The 20,767-nt window shown below is 39.1% G+C and overlaps 1 protein-coding gene and 1 non-coding gene across 2 annotated transcripts; one reads left to right on the top strand and one right to left on the bottom strand.

The window, feature by feature from the left end:
• The first annotated feature begins 152 nt into the window (after positions 1-152).
• Positions 153-13,153, top strand: LOC133059180 (placental prolactin-related protein 3-like). Its single transcript, XM_061146206.1, has 5 exons — positions 153-327; positions 7,412-7,593; positions 9,768-9,875; positions 12,153-12,332; positions 12,962-13,153. Exons 1-5 carry the CDS (start codon positions 153-155, stop codon positions 13,151-13,153), a joined length of 837 nt encoding a protein of 278 aa, XP_061002189.1.
• On the bottom strand, positions 5,336-5,442 carry LOC133060093 (U6 spliceosomal RNA). The gene has a single exon (XR_009693755.1). It is a non-coding gene; the product is annotated as a U6 spliceosomal RNA (small nuclear RNA).
• Positions 13,154-20,767: the final 7,614 nt, after the last annotated feature.

Here is a 20,767-nt window from a genome sequence, read left to right as displayed (position 1 = left end):
TAGGGTACACAGACATTCAATACTCTTCATTGCTTAGTGCATCAGGCACTCAAGGACCACCCTCACTGAAGTCTTTCTCTATTGCTCCACCTACAGGTACCAGCATGGGGAAAGAGATAACTGGACTCCACAAGCAGTTGAACCCTACTTTTATGGCCTCCTGGGTTTCCTTAAGAAGCATTCGATGCAGCAGATTTCCTCCATCCCATCCCATCCGGCTGACTCCCCACGGTCAACAGGACTCCTCACACTGGGATCATTCTGCAATCCCCATGGCTCCTGCTCTCAGCTTCCGTGGACACCAGTGGACTTACAACCCTGTCCGAGGTATGAAAGGCTGCAGCATGGCTTGTCTATGAGGTTCTCACTCCATTCAGACAGTGACAGATTAGTTAGTTCACTCCCCAACAGCTTCAAATGACTTTCCCATTCCAGTGGACGGCTATGGACGCGGGGATTACTCCTCTGCGCTTTAGCTCCCTCACCCCCAGGTGCAGGCTGGTCGCACATGCTTTCCTCCTTCTTTCCCCTTCCTCCTTGTCCCTTCTTTCCTTTGTCCTACTGAGTTTTGTGTGGATCAGGATATTCCACCTCAGTAGTCAGGGCGTCCTGCCAGTATTCACCTGGTCTTCTGTGAGAACTGCTGCGTCTATAGATGCTCTTGATGCATCGGTGGAGAGAGGTGTACCCCACTTCCACATACCCCTCTGTCATCTTGTCCACCCCCATTTGTGCATGTATTAGAAACGAGTTTCCCTTTCTATTAAGTAACATTGCCATCACCACACATGTTTAACTTCTGCTTTTTGAGGAGAACACAGGTTAGTTCCACTCTATTCAGTTGAGTCAGTCATTCAGTCATGTCCGAATCTTTGTGACCCTGTGGACTGCAGCACGCCAGGCTTCCCTGTGTATCCCCGACACCCAGAGCTTACTCAAACTCATGTCCGTTGAGTCAGTATGCCAGTCGATGATGTTCAGTCTCTCAGAGATTATTGTTTTTTTGTAATTCCTTATATTTGAGATCTTATTGTATTTTTCTTTGTCTGACTTAGTTTACATAGTGGAATGCCCTCCAGTTTCATCCATGTTGCAATGATTGGTAAGATTTCTTTCTTTTTGTAATGGGTAAATAATATTTACATATATATGTAACATCACATTGTTTTAATCCATTCACCTATTGAAAGATACTCAGGTTGTTCCTATACCAAGGCTACTGTGAATGATGCTGCAATGAACATGGGAATATGACTGTATATCCAGAAGGGGGATAATGGATCACATAACAGTTCTCTTTGAAATTTCTTGAGGAACCTTCACAGTATTTTTCTGTGGGATTTGCACTGGCATACATCCCTATCAACAGAGCATAAGCACTCCTTTTTCTCCACATCCCCAACAAGTTTTGTCATTTCTTACATTTTTGATACTAGCCATTCAAACATGTACGAAATGATATCTCTTGTGCTTTTGATCTGCATTTCCTTTGATTATTAGCAGTGCTGAGCATCTTGTCATTGTCTTGACCATCTATATGTCTTATTTGTGGGAGAATGTCTATTCTTTAAAGATGTAGCATACATTATGTTTACTATATTTCAATATATGAAACTATGTTGTGTACCTATATATATTAACAAAAAACTATCAGAAAGTTGAATAAAGAAAACAAGCACATTTACTATTGCATCACAAAAAGATAAAACACTTAGAAATAAACTTAAGCAAGGTGTTGAAAGATTTTATAAAAAACCTTTAAGATATTGATCTGGAGAAGGAAACAGCAACCCACTCCAGTGTTCTAGCCTAGAAAATCCCATGGACAGAGGAGCTTGGTGCAGGCTACTGTCCATGGGGTTGCAAAGAGTCAGGCACGACTGAGTGATTTCCCTTTCCTAAGACATTTATAAGAGAAATTTAAAAAGAGCTAAAGATATGTAAAGCTAGGTTCTCTATTCAATGTGTATCTTCAGGTAGGATTTGTATTACTAATAACCTTCCCTTTGAGAACTGCTCTTGTTGCATCCTCTAGGTTTTAGATCATCATGTTTTCATTGTTCTCTATGTCTAGGCATGTTTTGATTTCCCTTATTTCTTAAGTAATCTGTTTATTATTTAGAAATGTGTTGCTGAACCTCCATGTGTTTGTGTTCTTTGAAGTTGTTTTTTTTCCCCCTATAATCTATATCTAGTCTCATAGTGTTGTTGTCAGAGAAAATGCTTGATATAATTTCAATTTCCTTAAATTTACTGAGGTTTGATTTGTGACCCAAGATGAGGAAAATGTTCCATTGCACTTGAGAAGAAAGTGTATTCTGCATTTGGATGGAATATGCTGAAGATATCAATTAGGTCTGTTTGCTCTAATATTTCCTTTTAGGCTTATGTTTCCTTATTAATTTTCTGTTTTGTTGATCTGCCCATTGGTATAGGTGTGGTGTTGACATGCCCTACTATTACTGTGTTACTGTCAATTTCCCCTTTTGTGTCAGTTAGGGTTTCCCTTATGTATTGAAGTGCCCCTAGTTGGCTACATAGATATTTAAAATTGTTTTGTCTTTTCCTTGGACTGACCCTTGATCATTAGGTGGTGTCCTTCTTTATCTCTTATAATAGTTTTTATTTTAAGGTCTATTTTTTTCTGATATGAGAATTGCCAATCCAGCTTTCTTTTGATTTCCATTTGCATGGAATATCTTTTTCCATCCTCTCACTTTCAGTCTGTATGTGTCTCTAGGACTGAAGTGGGTCTCTCGTAGACAGCATATATATGGGTCTTGTTTTGTATCCATTCATCCAGTCTCTGTCTTTTGGTAAGAATGGGAGAAGATAATAGCAAATAAAACAACTGATAAAGGATTGCTTTCCAAAATACAAGCTGCTCAAATAAGTCAGTCATCAAAAGCAAAGGCAAGAGCTGCAAAAATAAACTAGTGAGAACACATCAAACTCAAAACCTTCTACAGAGTAAACGAACCCATCAATAAAATTAAATGGCAACCTATGGAATGAAAAAAAAAATTCAAATCACATATTTGGTAAAAGCTTCATATCAAGTTTATATAAGAGACTCATGCACCTCAGTAGGAAAAAAAATAAAACAACTCAAATTATTAACTGAGCAAAGGAAGAGTAAGTGTTTTGAAAAATCTGAAGATTATACTGTAGATGAGAGAAACTGTAAGTTTTTCCTTCCAGAACAGAACCCTGTGTCTTCTTGACATTGCTTTTTTTTTATTTCCAATCACCTGTTTGGTGATTGAAGTTCACAGTATACATCCTTCACTCAATAGCAATCACCGTACACTGAGCTATGTGTGCTCTACTAACTATAAAAAACTAATCATTACATACTTAATCTTGAGGCATCTAAAATCCAAGGTGATTTTTAGAATTTTCCACTCCATTGTTTTCTACAATCTATTTCAAAATTGAAACACATAGCAAGGAGTGAGTAGGAAACCACAGTAATACATGGGTAGAAAGTCATTTACAACTGGGAGCATTACTGGATTATAATTTGGGGGTTGTATGTAATGACTAGTACTATTAAAATTTTATTCCCTTTAATTCTCTGGTATACTACGTTGAAATTTATTTAAAATAGTAATACAGCCTCTATGGAGAATAAGGTGGAGATTCCTTAAAAAACTAGAAACAAAACTGCCATAGGACCGAGCAATCCCATTACAGGGCATAAACACCGAGGAAACCAGAATTGAAAGAGACAAGTGAACCCCAATGTTCATTGCGGCAATGTTTATAATAGGCAAGACATGGAAGCAACCTAGATGCCCATCAGCAGACGAATGGATGAGAAAAATGTGGTACATATATACAATGGAATATTACTCAGCCAGTAAAAAGAATGCCTTTGAATCAGTCCTAATGAGGTGGATGAAACTGGAGCTATTATACAGAGTGAAGTAAGCCAGAAAAAAAAACACCAATACAGCATACTAGCATATATATATGGACCTCAGAGAGATGGTAATGATAACCCTGTATGAGAGACAGCAAAAGACACACAGTTGTATAGAAGTATTTTGGACTCTGTGGGAGAGACGAGGGTGGGCTGACTTGGGAGAATGGCATTGAAAGATGTATATTATCACATGTGACACGAATCGCCAGTCCAGGTTCGATGCATGATCCAGGGTGCTCGGGGCTGGTGCACTGGGATGACCCAGAAGGATGGGAAGGGGAGAGAGGTGGGAAGAGGGTTCAGGATGGGGAACACTTGTACACCCATGGCGGATTCTTGTCATTGTATGGCAAAAACAATACAATATTATAAAGTAACTAGCCTCCAATTAAAATTAACAAAATAAAATAAAATAATAATACCAACATAGAGACACATAGCACTCAAGTTAGAGTAGACTGAGAAAGACAAAGCTTATGAGGCAGGAAGTGAAATCACAGAAAATTAGCAATGGTATCAAATGAAGGGGCAGTATTGCCTAGAAAGAAAGCAGAGTTCTCTGATTTTTTGGAGACAACACGAAAAAGCCAGATGGGAGCCCACCAGCTTAAACTGTATACCAGAAACTTCACCAGAAGGAAAATGAAGTTCATAAAAGTATGCTGATGCTGAACACCAAAATCCAGACAGTAAGCGAATAGGGTAGGGTATATGTAGATGCTGAGAACTACTCAGATTTAGACATGGAAGCAAATACACTAATGAGCATCAGAAAAATCAAAGCTCAAAAGGGTCTAAAAAGTAAATCGTAGAGAGACTTGGTAGTCTGATCAAAAGAATAAGAGAATCAAATTAGACAACCAAAATAGAAAGACTTGTGCACATGATAGAACCAGAGAATGCTCAGGAGAGAAAGTTTCAGACCTAGTGGACCAGCGAACAGAAGCCTCCAGCATCAGGAACAGAAACCCTGAACAGGACTCATGACTGTGGGCTTCTTGGATGAGCCTCAGTTTCAAAGTTTGGGCGCTATACCGCCTAAAAGCAAATGCAGACCAGGACTATAGCTTGCTATGACACTGAATCACAGACAATAGTGTTTGTTAGTTGACTTTTCTCATCCAACTATAAAGTTAATGAATCACTGACCAATGATAATTGAAACCATCAGTTTGCAGTCAGATCCTCTTTAGTCATAGAATGGACATCTGAACCTGTTATATGATCCCCAGTAACAGTTTTAATCATTAAATTTATTGATGTTTAATTGAAGGCTAATTGCTTTACAACACTGTACTGTTTTCGGCCAAACATCAACATGAGTCAGCCATAGGTTTACCTATGTCACCTCAGTCTTGAACCTCCTTCCCACCTTGATTCCCATCGAACCCCTCAAAGCTGTTAGAGAAAAATATGGAAGGCTTCACATATTTGTGTATCATCCTTGGGCAGGGGCCATGCTAATTTTCTCAGTATTATTCCAAATTTTTAATATGTGTGCTACCAAAGCAAACACAGAAATAACACTTTAACAGAAAAAAAAATCATAGTTAGTCATCCACCAACAAATGATCAATTACATTAGGAATTAGGGTATTCTGTTATATTTACTGCCACTTATAAATTTGAATTTTATAAGGTCTAAAGTTCCATGTAGGAATTATGCATATATTTATTCATAACACATGTATACATCCACAGAATATATACACAGAAATATGTCTATGTTATACAAGGTATTATTCTCCTTGCCTTTCACAATAAGCTTTTTAGTTCATGAGAGAGATTGTCCCAAATTTCTCCAACTTATATGTCTTCTTTTTGAGAACCAGTTCTTTGATTTTCATCACCTACTTTTACATAACCATTTTATTTCTAGATTTCATGCCCCTTTAAACTAAGAGCAGAGAAAACCTAGTAAATGCTAGTATCTTATCCTTAAATAAATTACCACTCTTCTGGCAAATTGGAAAAAGAATCATGTTCAGATCTCATTCAGGAGGATAAAATTCTTGTTTAATCAGTTTCTTGTCCAAACTCAATTCTTGCTCACTTCAGTCTTAAATTATACTTACTTACAAAGGATGGACAGGAAAAGTAATACTAAAATCACGCTAGCAAGAGTCTATGCTTTTATGCTTCTGTTGGCCAAAATTAGGGCCAGAAGTAATTTCTGAAATATTAAAATACATCATGGAAGCATGAATGTCTAGTTTTAATATCAACGAGGAGATGTTTGGAGATGGTACAAAAACTTGGCCCATGGGTTGTCAGGATGTGCTCGCGACGAGACAGTTGAATTTACTCCCTAAAGCATCAAAGTCAGGCCTTTGTTCGCAGAGCCAATGAGGTTGTCTTGGGTGCTGACCAGGTAATATTCTTGTATTACCATTTGGAGATTTACCTGCCATTTTCTCGAAGAAACAAACGTAATGAGAAGATTAAGGATGCATAAAAGTAGAAGAGCTGTCAAGTTGCCAAGAAGCAAGGCTAGCCAGGAGAACCAGGCCCCACACTGATAATTGTCAAAGATTTTAACAGTGAGTGTTTTATAGACAGAGCAGAACAAGTGGATAAAACCAGTGTTCTAGGGTCACTGCTGCTTTGCAGTCAAAGACAAAATATTTTTCGCGTTAAACAGAGTCATCACAGCTCCTGATATGGTCCTGGTTACACACATGCAGACTGAGAGCCCACAGACATGTGTGATGTGACATCAGGAAGTGAACAGATGACTGCATTGGTGCCCAGTCACCTCCATCTGCTAATAATGGGACCTGGGAAAATTATTTGCCCTCCACAAGTCATTGCATCTTCCTTAACATAAGTTGATGATCATAGTGAAAATCAAGGCTATCTCACAAGGCTACTGTGAAACACAAATTTTAAGATGTTTTAGAGCTTTTGGGAAAGTATCAAAGACATGCATGGGGTTACAAAGGTGAGTTAGCAGATCCAAGGTACAGTATTCTTTTTCTCTTAGTATTCTCTCTGTACTCAATAGTAGTGAACAGTCAGTCATGTGTTTACTCTTACCCCAGCGTGATGATAAACCACACAGATCAACTGTACACTTCTTGTCATTTCCGTGTCTAAAATTCAAGCACTAGTCATTGTAGAGTGAAAAAATAACACACTCCTAGAGGGCCTCGGTGCTCAGAGTCTGCCGAGTCCCAACATTAAACTGTCTTAAAAGAAGGGCCTAAATACTCTGGCTCAGAATTAAGTTCCAAATGTTTCCAGAGCACAGAAGTACCTCTGGGAGCAATACAAAAATGCAGGGAGTAACCTACTTCTCCATATATCTGTCTGTGCAAATGTCATCATCCATCTAAATTCACACAGAGGGCGCACTTTCTTCCGCACCCCAGCTACTACAGCATCAACTCCTGCTCAGAGCAAAAGGCTTCCCTCCACAGGATGGATTCGATAACCTCAGGTGATTAGATCATCTCAGAATGGCTCATGTTTTTATTTTGGCAGGGTCCTGCCTGCTCCTGCTGCTGGTCATGTCAAATCTGCTCCTGTGCCAAGGCAATGTATGCCCGTCCTGCGGTCCTGACGTGTTTGGCGTCCCCCTGAAGTTCCTTAGAAACACGTTTAGCCGTGTCTCCAGGCTGTCCCATGACATGCATAACCTTTCCACGAAGATGTTCAATGAGTTTGTAAGTACTATGGTGGTGGTGGTTTAGTTGCTAAGTTGTTTCCGACTCCTGCAACCCCATGGACTGTAGCCCGCCAGGCTCCCAGAAGTTACCTTCATGTAAGTGACTGGGCCATACTGTCCTTCCAACAAGAGGGCTGCACCAGCCAAAGTTCAAATAACACACTCTCTAGGTTAAAGATGCCAACAGCTCATAAGATGTGGAAATCGAAGAACGGACCAGTTTTGTGAAATCTGAAACATTCCTAGGAAGTGCAATAACTTTTTCAATTTCCTTTCATTCATTTTCTTTTTTAAATTTCCAAATAAATGATTTTGTATTTGTCAGCTAGGAATGCCATAAAAGAATACAATAGACTCAGTGGAATAAACACCAGAAATTTATTTCCTCACAGCTCTGGGGGCTAGAAGTCCCAGATCAGGGCACCAGCAAGGTGAGGTTCTGGTAAGAACTCTTTCTCTCCAGGATGGCTTCTCCATGCGTCCTTACACAGGGTGGGGAGTGGGGCAGACAGACAGAGGAAAGGACACAAAGACACAGAGACAGAAGAGAAAATTCTCTGGTGTTTCGCTTCATGGAGACACTAAATCTATTGGATGAGCGCATTTAACCTTAATGGACTTTGCTGGTGGCTCAGATGGTAACAAATCTGCCCACAATGGGAGGGAACTGGGTTCTATCCCTGGGTCTGGAAGAGTCCCTGGAGAAGGAAATGGCAAGCCACTCTAGTATTTTTGCCTGAGAAATCCCATGGACAGAGGAGTCTGAAGAGCTATAAACCATGGTGTGCGAAAAAGTCAGAACCCTTTTCAAAACAGTGTACTTTGGCAGTTCGGGCTCTAACACATGAATTTAAAGAACACACATTCAGTCCATAATACTACCTGACTAAAGCACTTTTAGGCGGGACTGGGGAAAAGGAAGCATGTTGATTTTTTGGTCATTCAGGGCCTCTCTGGGCTTTCTTCTCCAGGCTCAGAGTAAATAGCCAATAAATGAGAACTGCTGTGCAGTGAACTGCGTGGATGGAACATGTTAAACAAAGCTGAATCCCGGTCGCAAAAACGAACACTGGTAGTTTTTTTAATGATACAAATTATTGTTTTAAGATTTGCAGTGAATAGGTTTAGAATTATAGTAGAAGGGGAGTTTACAATTGGAAACAATTATTCTCTTTCTAATGAAGGTATTTGAAAGTTGTATGTTAATTTTTTTAGGTCAATGAAGGAGCACACAGTAGAGCAGACAGCTAATAAAAGGCAGTGCTAAAGGTTTCTATTAAATTCACATAGTTCTTTGTAAACACTAGTTTTTGTTTCATCCTTCATTTTTGACTGTCCATTTTTTCCAACTCTTCCTAGTAATCTCTTCAAATGTTCATAACTTCCATTAAAGATTAGTTTTTCTCTATCAAAGTGTTAGTTAAGATTTTTCTACTCTTATTATTCTCAGTCCATTGCTTAGTATTTCCCATAATTTTATGCCATTTTTTTCTGATGTACCTTTTTTTCACCATAAACAGCATTGTATTCTACACCTGGGATGAACACTAAGATTTTGGTGAGCGTGTTCAGACATAAGTCAGAGTCATTACTGTATTACTCTGTATAAAGGAATATATTGGCTCCAAACCACAGTAAACAAGAGATTAAATAGTTAAATATAGGTGCATGCATGCATTCTAAGTCACATCAGTTGTGTCCAACACTTTGCAACCCTACTGACTGTAGCCCAACAGGCTCCTCTGTCCATAGGATTCGCCAGGCGAGAGTATAGGAGTGTGCTGCTGTACCCTCTCGCAAGGGATGCTCCTCACCTAGGGATCTAACCTGAGGCTTTTTGTATCTCCTGCATTGGCAGGAATGTTCTTTACCACTACCGTCACCTGGGAGGCATCAAGTATCGGTACAAAAGTACTATATTTGGTTCAAATACTAAAAAAATTTTAAAAAGATAGTGTTATAATAGAGAAGGAAAAGTTTGACCTTAGGAAAGTTAGATGTAAAATCATTTTCACAGAGACAATATGTAGAAAAAGTAGGAAAATAATGACTTTCAAATTTTGTGATGCCCCCGGTTAAAAATTTACACTACTATCAAACATGATAATGTTCTGGTAATGGGCTCATCCACTGAATACCCAACAACCCTCGCTAATTTCTGATCACTTTCAGGAAGAAAAGTATTCCCAGAGTAAACCAGAGTATATCAATGCCATCAATGACTGCCACACCAATTCCCTCCATGCTCCTGAAGAAAGAGAAAAAGCCCAGCAGATGAACGTGAGTCTTTCACCTGGGTTTTTCACCAGATCAAGTGAGACAGTGTGTAGCTTAACAGGCTTCAGATTATTAGAGATAATGTTAACTGTACATGAAGAAAACGGTGGAGGAATTGTAAGCAGTTGAAGAGAAATCATATTATGCAGTTGATGAAGCATGAGTGAAATCAAGGGATAACTAAAGATCTGTAGTAGCAAAATAAACAACACATCTGTAAATTGTCCATGCAGACAAATTTAGTTCAAGCAATGCATTAGACACAGGATTGCAGCTATTATTCTGCACAAAAACAGGAAATGAATGGGAACTTCCATGTGTAAAATATAAGATTGCAAAATTCATGAATATGTAAGAAACACACCCCAGTTTTGAGTACTCCCTGTTACTAGTGACTCATATGTGGGAGTCCTATACTGCACCATTCGAGCCAGCACGTCTGCCTCTCAAGGCTCTCCTGATTCTGCTTCCACTTCTCTGACACCTCCTTCATTTGTCACTCTCAATGACTCCTCCGTCACCTTTTATTTTTAATTTGTAAGTTTCCCCCACATTGGCCTATATAACATTGCTTTGCTTCTCATGGCCGCAACAATTGCATCTGTACTGAGGACAACACAGTTTACATATCAAGCCTCAATGATTACTGGCAGCTCCAAATTTTCACCTTTATAATCTCTCCTTTCTGATTTCCTGCATTGTCCTTCATCCTAACATATTTTAAAATATTTTCATATGCATGCCCCCTTAAAATTCTATCTTTCTCTCTAAAACTTTCTTTTTTTTTTAATTTATTTTTATTAGTTGGAGGCTAATTACTTTACAATATTGTAGTGGTTTTTGTCATACATTGACATGAATCAGCCATGGATTTACAAGTATTCTCCATCCCGATCCCCCTCCCATGTCCCTCCCCACCCGATTCCTCTGGGTCTTCCCAGTGCACCAGGCCCGAGCACTTGTCTCATGCATCCAGCCTGGGCTGGTGATCTGTTTCACCCTAGATATATACATGTTTCGAAGCTGTTCCCTCGAAACATCCCACCCTCGCCTTCTCCAACAGAGTCCAAAATTCCGTTCTGTACATCTGTGTCTCTTTTTCTGTTTTGCATATAGGGTTATCGTTACCATCTTTCTAAATTCCATATATATGCATTTGTATACTGTATTGGTCTTTATCTTTCTGGCTTACTTCACTCTGTATAATGGGCTCCAGTTTCATCCATCTCATTTGAACTGATTCAAATGAATTCTTTTTAATGGCTGAGTAATATTCCATGGTGTATAACTTTCTTAATGATATCAGCATTGTTTTCCTCTGTTAAGCTCATTAATAATGAGGATGATCAAGTAAAGGAAAAGTTCAAAAAGGAGGAGGACGAGGGATTTTTCAATAAGCTTGAATTTACAGTTTATTGAGAGGTTCTACATGGCCATACATTCTATTAAGCACTTTATGTGCATTACTATAGTTAGTCCTACTCAGTTCTAAGTTTTTTTTACCACTAAAAGAGTTCATGGCTATAAAGAAATCAAGATTATTAACTAGAGATCTTCAGACCCCAGGATTTTCAAACTCAGTTCTGCTAGTAGTAGTGCACCTGGGAGGAAAACCCTCCATTGTGAATCCCACGGATGCTGTTACTAAAGACAACGCTGTGCCATTTTTTGCCCGGACACATGTCAACAAGACAGACTCTTCTGATACCAGCATGGGGGCTGGTGTTGGGATCAACTGAGGAAAGAAAGCCTGTTTAGGAATGTCATGTCTTCTTCATTGTCTCTTTGTTGTAACAACATAAAACAAATTACCAATCGAAAACAAATACATATGACTCATCTGATTCATTAATATGAAAAAATCACTGGGTGACAATGATGTAGGCACAGGCAGAATGCCTCTTTCCTGGGTCAGGTACTGCAGGCACATACTGACTTGTCATAAAATACTTAGATTTCTCCCCTGCAAATATACAAACATAAAAGAACTCACTGAGTGGTTGGTAGAATTTCAGAGGAAAAAGAAAATTTATGTTATAAATTAGAACTCATCAGAAGAATTAATTCCTCAAATAACCCAGATTTTTAATAATTCAGTGAAGTGGGAACTAATAGCTTACATTTTATAATTTTGCAACTTTTACTACCTTCAAAAATCTCTGCATACACATAGGAATAAGCAAAAGCCTTTTAGGTCAGCTGCTCTGAGCAACGATCACCTGTAACCACAACCATTGAATTATGATTATTTCAATGAGATTGTTTCTTATATTTTCTTAGAATGAAGACCTTACTAAGTGGATACTCATGTTACAGTACCTCTGGACTGCTCCTTTGGTTGATCTAGGCACTGATCATCGGATTGAGAAAGACCTCTCAGATACTATCATATCAAGCGCCTTAGAGAATATTAAAAAATGTGTCAAACTTCAAGTAATCTTCGAGAGGCAATTCAGACAGGTGAGCATCCTGCAGAGGGCTTTCTTGCTTTGTTCATGAATGAAAGAGTTGACCTCTGTAATGCATAAGGAGTTTTGAAATATCTCATTTTGTAAGAAAAAGATTCATGAATTCTATATGCTAGACTGCTACTACATAAAGCAGGAGCCTAGTCATTCATAGTGATAGATTCCACTGTAAACGAATCAGAATTTCACTGCAATTTTTGACATGTGGAGCCTTCCCTACATTGCACATGATTCCACCAAAATCTTGCCTCTTCCTGGGCACAGGTGGTTGAAATATTTTCAAGAGTAGGAGAACTGAAGAACAGAATTTCCAAGCTCAGCGTTTTCCTCAAAGTATCCCAGGACATCTGCTCTTGAAGTTCCATTTTCCTCTTTCTCTGTTCTCCTCAAATCGAAGGATGAGAGTGGGAAGGAAGACAAGAGAAAGTTAAAACTAAACTTGAGTTATGTTTCTACTTTTTAGATTCCTAATTGTTTTCTCATAGGCTGGCTCCATATTCCATATCTAGAGAGTTTTACATTTGTATGTGTTCCCCAAATCTTAATTTGAGAATTACAAGGGACAAAGATAAGGAAATACTAATAAAACGCATAAGAAATCATTATCTTTTGGGTATTCAGATTATTCTTCCAGTGAGGCGGATATTGTCTGAGGAACACATGTACTGGTCAGGATACCAATCCCTGGTGTCCAGCGATGAAGATGCACGTCATTCTACACTTTATAACCTGTTCAAGTGCCTGCGCAGTGATTCACGTAAAGTTGACATGTACAGCAAGATCCTGGCGTGCCGAATCAGTGACGAGTGCTAAATCCACATCCATCCCATCCAGCTCTGAGATGGTCCTAAAGATCTATCCCATAGCAAGCTTCTTCGAAATTTACAGCTTTTAAATGCATGCTCTTTGAAATGGTTCTTCTCTTAAAAAAATAAACACAGACTCTGTAGAGATTTCAAAATCTAAGAGGGAAATTTGTTAACATTTCTTATTTTCATTTAATCAAAAATCAAAACAAAAAACACCCCTACAATTGAGAGAATGAAGCTCCTATTAAAATTAGTCCAAATAGCAGAAGCTAGCATTACAAAGAAGACCATTAAGAGATTACATAAGAATCACAGAAAATTATGCTGGGTCAATTTATTAGAATCAAAGAATTAGACAATTGTTCATGGTTCTGGTCATGCTACCAAGAAGACTGAATCCTCAGGATTCTTTATGAAAGCCAGCCACAAACTGTCAGCCCACTGTCACAGTGTTACACCAGACAGGATCAGTGCTTCACAACTTTGTACAAATAGCATGAGGTTTACTGAACTGTGTGAAGATTGTTAGGATGCTGTCTTAGTCCTTCTGGGTTGCTATAACAAAATATCACAGACTTATAAACAATGGAAATGGATTTCCACAGTGTGGTCATGCAGGGTCCTTTCTGGTCACACACTTCTTATTGTATTCTCACACAGTGCGAAGGGCTAGGAAGCTCTGTGTATCTCTTATACATAAAAGCACTCATTTCATTGAGGGGGCTCCATCCTTATAACGCCATAACCTCACAAAGGCTCCTCAGATGGATGCTATAACCATGGGAATCAGGATTTCATCATATGAAATTTCTGGGGGGACACAAAGGTTGAGACCATAGCAGATACAAACCTGAACTGCCTCCATTCTCCTCCAGTGACTTCTTCACCCACACTCCACTGTATCCTCATTTTCTGCATCACCTTGCAACCATTCCATACATTCTGTCACTCTGGGTTTCACAAGGCCAGGTCAGTCAAGTGTCATATTCAGCCTATTCAATGTTTCCCTCTCCCCTGCTGAGGCACAGGGGACCTACCAGGAGGCATCGATGTGTCCATTTCTGCAAGGTTCCTTCTCTCTCCCTCTCTGGATCTTCATCCCTTGGGCCATGTTGGAACAGGGTGGATGGAAATGAGGTGGGAAAGTTCTGACATCACTGGCTTACATGGTGCTCTTGTAGCCTTCTCTTGGTCCAGACGGACTGACCTGAAATTCTCCCTGACTGACAACTGTTTCTTTTGTGTGGTGTCCTTGTGATTGCCCCGGACATTCACAAGTTGGGGATCCCCAACGCCATAGTTTCCTTTTTAATCAGGGGAGCTGTTCTGGTACCCACAGCTCACCACCCGCAGTCATCACCACAGCCTCTCTGTTTCCCTCACTCTGCAAGCACCATCTGGAGAAAATTAAGTAGCCCACAGTAAGCTGCCTACTAGCTGACCCACAGGAAACCCATGTATCATAAACACTCTGAACAAGTGATTGGCAGAAATACAGGTGTGCATCTGTCCCTGCCTGGGGCCTCAGGACAAATGTCCTACTGGTCAAATAGATACCGAGTAGATCAGAAAGCTGGATTTAAAAACACATTTATCTGAGAAGTGAGATACCATTCTCTCTTCCTTTTAGAGTAACTATCCTTGTCATTAATTATTTGGCCTTACATACATGCCCTAGTAGGTCACTGAATTATAAAATCCTCCAAATAGACTGACTCTCTCCTGAGACTGGAGCAGTGTGACTGGATTAGGGTTGCTTAGCTTGTTTAAAGGCCTCCAGACAACCAGGGTTGAGGGCCAGTCTCTTGACTGGCACTCCTAAGAAGTCAGTGATGTTGCTGGGCTGGCTGTGTAACATCTTTAGGGCTTTACCAGTAATTCCTAGTAAACAGAAAATGGGAAATCAAAAGGTAGATGGGAAAGGGGGATGAATAAGAGGGAAGGAAGAGAAAGACAGAAGGAAGGAAGAGCAGCAAAAGGAAAGTGAGTCAAGGACTTGGGTAGTGAAGGATGAAAAGATGTTAGAACTCTATTTTTGAGGACCCAAATATATATATATATATTTGTAAGAGCAAATATCTCATATTCCCTTTTATTTCCATTTTTCTTCTCTCCTCTTTTTCTGAAATTGTCCTTTTGTTAGGACTATTCTTTTGTTGTTACTAAAGGCCATAGTTCTAGAGATGAACCAAGACTGGTAAGTCTTCAGGGCAGATCCAGCCAAATTATCTTCTTTTAGGCAAAGACATATTCACCCACATACAGGAACACTGTCCAGCAAAACCAAACTCTTCCTTCATAGCCAGCATTATTCTGGCCTGAGTCCTACCCCTGTCTCTACCTGGGATGACCCAAACCTTCCAGAACATGACAAAATACTCTGACCCAAAGGAATCTATCAAACCTTCCCTGGGAAAATCACATATGGCAGTTATCATTAGGGAGATTCACATATGTCAATTTGGAGAGCGTGTCTTTATTCTACAAACATCAGGAAACCAAGAACATTTAGTCCAAGAGACCAGGATGTCCAGAATTAGAGAAGAGAAACTTCAATGTGCATTGAGGAATTGTGGCTGCTGGGAATCATAGAGAATAAGAAAGAGATCAGAAAGAGCTGGGAATATTATGACACTAAAAATCAAAGACGGCTCTGCCAAGTCAAAAGGCACAAAGTATGTGAGAGATATAGGAAATGAAAAGGACCTTGACCACATGCAAGGAATGAGGCAGACATAAGAGCCAAGAAAGGCATCCAACAATATGGGACTAGTTCAGTCAATCAATGAAAAGTCAGAGAGAGGGGAGGATATAAATTAAGGTTTTATTCAAAAGCATCTGAGCTCTATTTTCCTGTATTTCATCAACTTAGTACCAGAAATCACCAAAAAATGTTAAGGTTCTGCAGCAAATGATAGAAATAAGTACTCTATGGAGCTTCTGCTAGACCCTCTGGAATACCAGAAGCAAAGCACGACTACCCAGTGATAACAAGCAGTAAGTCTCTAGTCACTTTCAACACTTAAGTAAGACATACATTGTAAAGCATAGAGGATGGATAGACATAAAATGGAAACAACACATACCTTTACAGAGCCAGTCTAAACAAAAGCTAAAACCTAACCAAAATAGAGGTAATGGTCTCCTTAATCATGTGTCCACTTTCTCCAAGAGTTCCTCATTCCTTTTTCCTGAATCCTCCCTTGTTTACTAACCCTTCATTGCCTTACTCTCAGCAGACAGTCAGCTAGTCACTAATCAATAAATAATTAAACCTTGTTCACTCCTGAAATATATTTGTATGATGGACTCTTCAAACTGAAAAGGTTTCTAATTCCCTGAAAGTAAAACTCTAATACTGGAAGGACTCCTTCCCAGCCTCTTTCCAAAATGTCCAGTGGGCAGAAACTGTGAGTGTAGCTACTTAGACATATTCTGCCATAATTATAACCTGTTTGGATAGTGAAGACAGGAGATGGATGAAGCACTGAAAGATGTTGAGAAAGAATCGCATGGACAAGTGGAAAAGAGAGCAGAAGCCTTAAACTTCAATCTATGCCTGCACACCACACCATGTGTGATGGGAGCAAGGTGGGCCTAATCAGGGATGGATTTTTCAAGACAGTTCTATATGAGTTGGCACTGAGAAGTTTGATTCACTCAACTATTTCAACCTGATTCCTTGATTCTAAGACTCAAAACCACTTGTGTCATTTAACTGCACTAAGTCAAAACTGGAATATACTTATTGCCTGTTTAAACACTGCTAAGAGATCTTAGAAGTTCTCATCGCAAGAAGAAAATTGTAACTATATCGAGTGACAGATGTTCACAAGACTTATTGTGGTGATCATTTTGCAATATATATCAAATAATTACACTGTATACCTGTAAACCAATATAACATTATATGTCAACATTATCTGTGTATAATGACACCTGAAACTAAAATAGCATTATTTGTCATTCTGGCCTATGTATAATGATCATGTAATCATTATGTTATATACATAGCACATATGCATACCTTCAGTTAAGTTCAGTCACTCAGTCATATCCAACTCTTTGATATCCCATGACCTGTAGCACATCAGGCTCCCCTGTCCTCCACCATCAACTGGGGCTTGCTCAAACTCAGGTCCATCGTGTTGGTGATGCCATCCAACCATCTCATCCTCTGCCATCTCCTTCTCCTCCTGCCATTCATCTTTCCAGCAGCAGGGTCTTTTCCAATGAGTCAGTTCTTTGCCTCACGTGGAAAGATAATTGGAGCCTCAGCTTCAGTATCAGTCCTTTCAATGAATATTCAGGGCTGATTTACTTTAGTATTGACCCGTTTGATCTCCTTGCAGTCCAGGGGACTCTCAAGAGTCTTCTCCAACACCTCAGTTCAAAAGCATCATTTCCTCGGTGCTCAGTTTCCTTATGGTCCAGCTCTCACATCCATCCTGACTACTGGAAAAACCATAGATAGCTTTGACTAGATGGAATTGTATTTATATATACAAAAATATATGTACACACACCTATGTAAGGAAAAGTTTTGAAAAGGAATGTAATTCTATTTTGGATAAAGAAATCAAATCAACTAGTATTATATATATATATTTTTCAATTGTGCATTTTAGCTATCATGTTGGGTCTAAAACCTCTCCTTGAAATGTAGTTTATGTTTATGTTGGTAAAAGAAACAGAAATATGTCTTCACCTTGTAACATTAACTACAGAACAGCTTATTTACAATAGCTAATCGAAACCACAAAATTTTGAAACCGATAGGCCTGTCCAGTACTATGCTATTGGTCATTTAAACAACTGATCATTGACTTAATTCCTCCTTGACTCAGAAACTCTTACAGGTGCTTAGTTTACATCAGTAAACAAAGCAGGCAGACATTTACCCTCATGGAACAGATATTCCAGCTGGGGGAAGATGGATAATCTGCCATAAACATGAATCCAGGTACATTATATGGTATGTTAACAGGTGATCTGTACTGTGGGAAAAGAAATAGTAAGGCAGAGGATGGGGTTTAGGGAATGAATGTGAAGAAAGGGAGGTGATTTAAAGAAAAACAACTTAGACCACACTGAGGGGAGCAAACACCCTTTCTTGCATTCAAGATTCCAGTTTTCCCCTGTCCAGTCAGGTCTCTTGGTCTTCTACCCAACTTCAAAACTGTTTCTTCTGTCTCTGAGGCTCTATGTGAACACACGCAAACATGGATGTTCTGAATATTCTGCCTCTCTTCAGTTGAACTAGTTTCATAAAAAAATTTTTGGTAAACTGCCCCAAATTAAGTAACATTTTATGCAGCAAATTTTGATACTTTTCTGTTTCCTGAAGATCTAATGTCCAAATTATTTCCCATTTTACAACACACTGTCAGTGACCTAATTATATTATGCAAAAATATTATATATGCATTTCTCTTGTAATATATTATGGCATTTAAAAAATATACAGAAAATAAAACCTAAAAGACAGTGAGATAAAAAGAACTAGAAACATAAATGCTAACATTTTCTTCCCCAGGTGATGAGGACACTCATTTTTATGGCCATTGGACTAATTGATTCTAAATGTACACACATAATTCTATCAGTTGTTTAACTATAATAATAAAGAAATTTCTTTTATATATAGCTTCAATCAAAGTTCTCAGAATACCACAAGGGGCCAAGAATAAAATTATATGTGAATAACTCTCTTCACATATAATATGAGTAATATAAGTAATCATCTATAGTTCTTTTGTTATTCTGTCAACTTATTTACTGGTTAGTCATCCAAACTCTACAATAGATTTCGTTTTTTCAGGGTTTAAATCTCAAACCGTAATAAAAGCAGAGCAATGGCCTTAAAAAAATGGCCTAGTGAAAAAGTTGGCTTAAAGCTCAACATTCAGAAAACTAAAATCATAGCATCCGGTCCTATTAGCTCATGGCAAATAGATGGGGAAACAGTGGAAACAGGGCTGACTTTATTTTTCTGGTCTTCAAAATCACTGCAGATGGTGACTGAAGCCAAAAATTAAAAGACGCTTACTCCTTGGAAGGAAACATGACCAACCTAGACAGCAAATTAAAAAGCAGAGACATTAATTTGTGAAAAAATGTCCGTCTAGTCAAGGCTACGGTTTTTCCAGTGGTTATGTATGGATGTGAGAGTTGGGCTATAAAGAAAGCTGAGCGCCGAAGATTGATGCTTTTGAACTCTGTTGTTCGAGCAGATTCTTGAGAGTCCCTTGGACTGCAAGGAGATGCAACCAAACATCCTAAAAGAGATCAGTCCTGGGTGTTAATTGGAAGGACTGATGTTGAAGCTGAAACTCCAGTTTCAGCCATGTGATGAGAATAGTTGACTCATTTGAAAAGACCCTGATGCTGGGAAAGATAGAGGACAGGAGGAGTAGGGGACCACAGATGATGAGGTGGTTCGATGGCATCACCGACTCAATGGAGATGGATTTGTGGGGCCTCCGAGATTTGGTGATGGACAGGGAGGCCTGGCATGCTGCAGTTCAGGGGGTTGCAAAGAGGCAGACATGACTGAGCAAGTGGAACCAAACTGAACTGAAATGGCCTAGAAGAATAAATAAAATGTTGTATGGATATCATTATATTACATATATATATATATATATATATATATATATATATATATATATGTATTTTTAAAGAAAATTAATGAAAAAATACAGAAGACTTACAGTTTGCTGAAACAGAAAATGTACTCACTCAGAGCTGAATATACATATAATCTAGAAAAAAAAACTTTCTCAGCTTCTGATGACTTCTAAAAGAAAGGGACTCCATGACTTTCATCTCCAGCCTACTGTGGACTCCTTTCCACTTCCCTCCCCAACGTCCCTCCATGAAAGCTCTTCCCTAGGTTATAAAACACACTTTGGGCTTCTGATTAAGACACAATGACCTTGATCTCTTGTGCCCACTCCTCTGTTTATTCTGGAAATAAGAAGAGACCACTAAAGGAGACCTATTATAGTTGGCAAGAAGAAGGGGAACTAGTTTGGGGCCTGAAGAATGGAAGACAAACACAGCAGCATGTAACAGAAGACAACCCAGGCCCAGCATTCCTGACCTCCAACCTAGCATCAGAAGGCAGCCTGAGTGGGGCTGTTCCGCCCAAGGAATAAATGTGAAGGAATACCAGGTGGTGGTTTAGTTGTTAAGTTGTGTCTGATTCATTGGGACCCCATGGACTGTAACCCACCAGGTTCCTCTGTCCATGGAATTCTCCAGGCAAGAATACAGATTCCCATGTCCTCCTCCAGGGCATCTTCCCAACCCAGGGACTGAAGCCAGGTCTTCACAAGGCAAGTGGACTCCTTACTGTCTGAGCCACCAGGAAAGCCCAAGAAATTTAATAATGGCATGGATATTTGGAAATTAAAAGGATAAAAACACATGTGAATATTAGATAAAGTAGACTTTAGAGCAAAGAAAATATCTAAGGACAAAGGAATACAAGGACATTACATAAGGAAAAAAGAGTCAGTCGAGCAGGAACACATAGTAGTCCTAAATATGTATACATCAAAGAACATAATCTCAAAATACTTGAAGCAAAATTAGGTACATCATATGAATACTC

The sequence above is a fragment of the Dama dama genome, chromosome 7 (genome assembly GCF_033118175.1).
Source record: "Dama dama isolate Ldn47 chromosome 7, ASM3311817v1, whole genome shotgun sequence".
NCBI classification, from domain to species: domain Eukaryota; kingdom Metazoa; phylum Chordata; class Mammalia; order Artiodactyla; family Cervidae; genus Dama; species Dama dama.
Note: the sequence above shows the minus strand (reverse complement) of the source record. Positions and strands in the feature narration are given on the sequence as shown.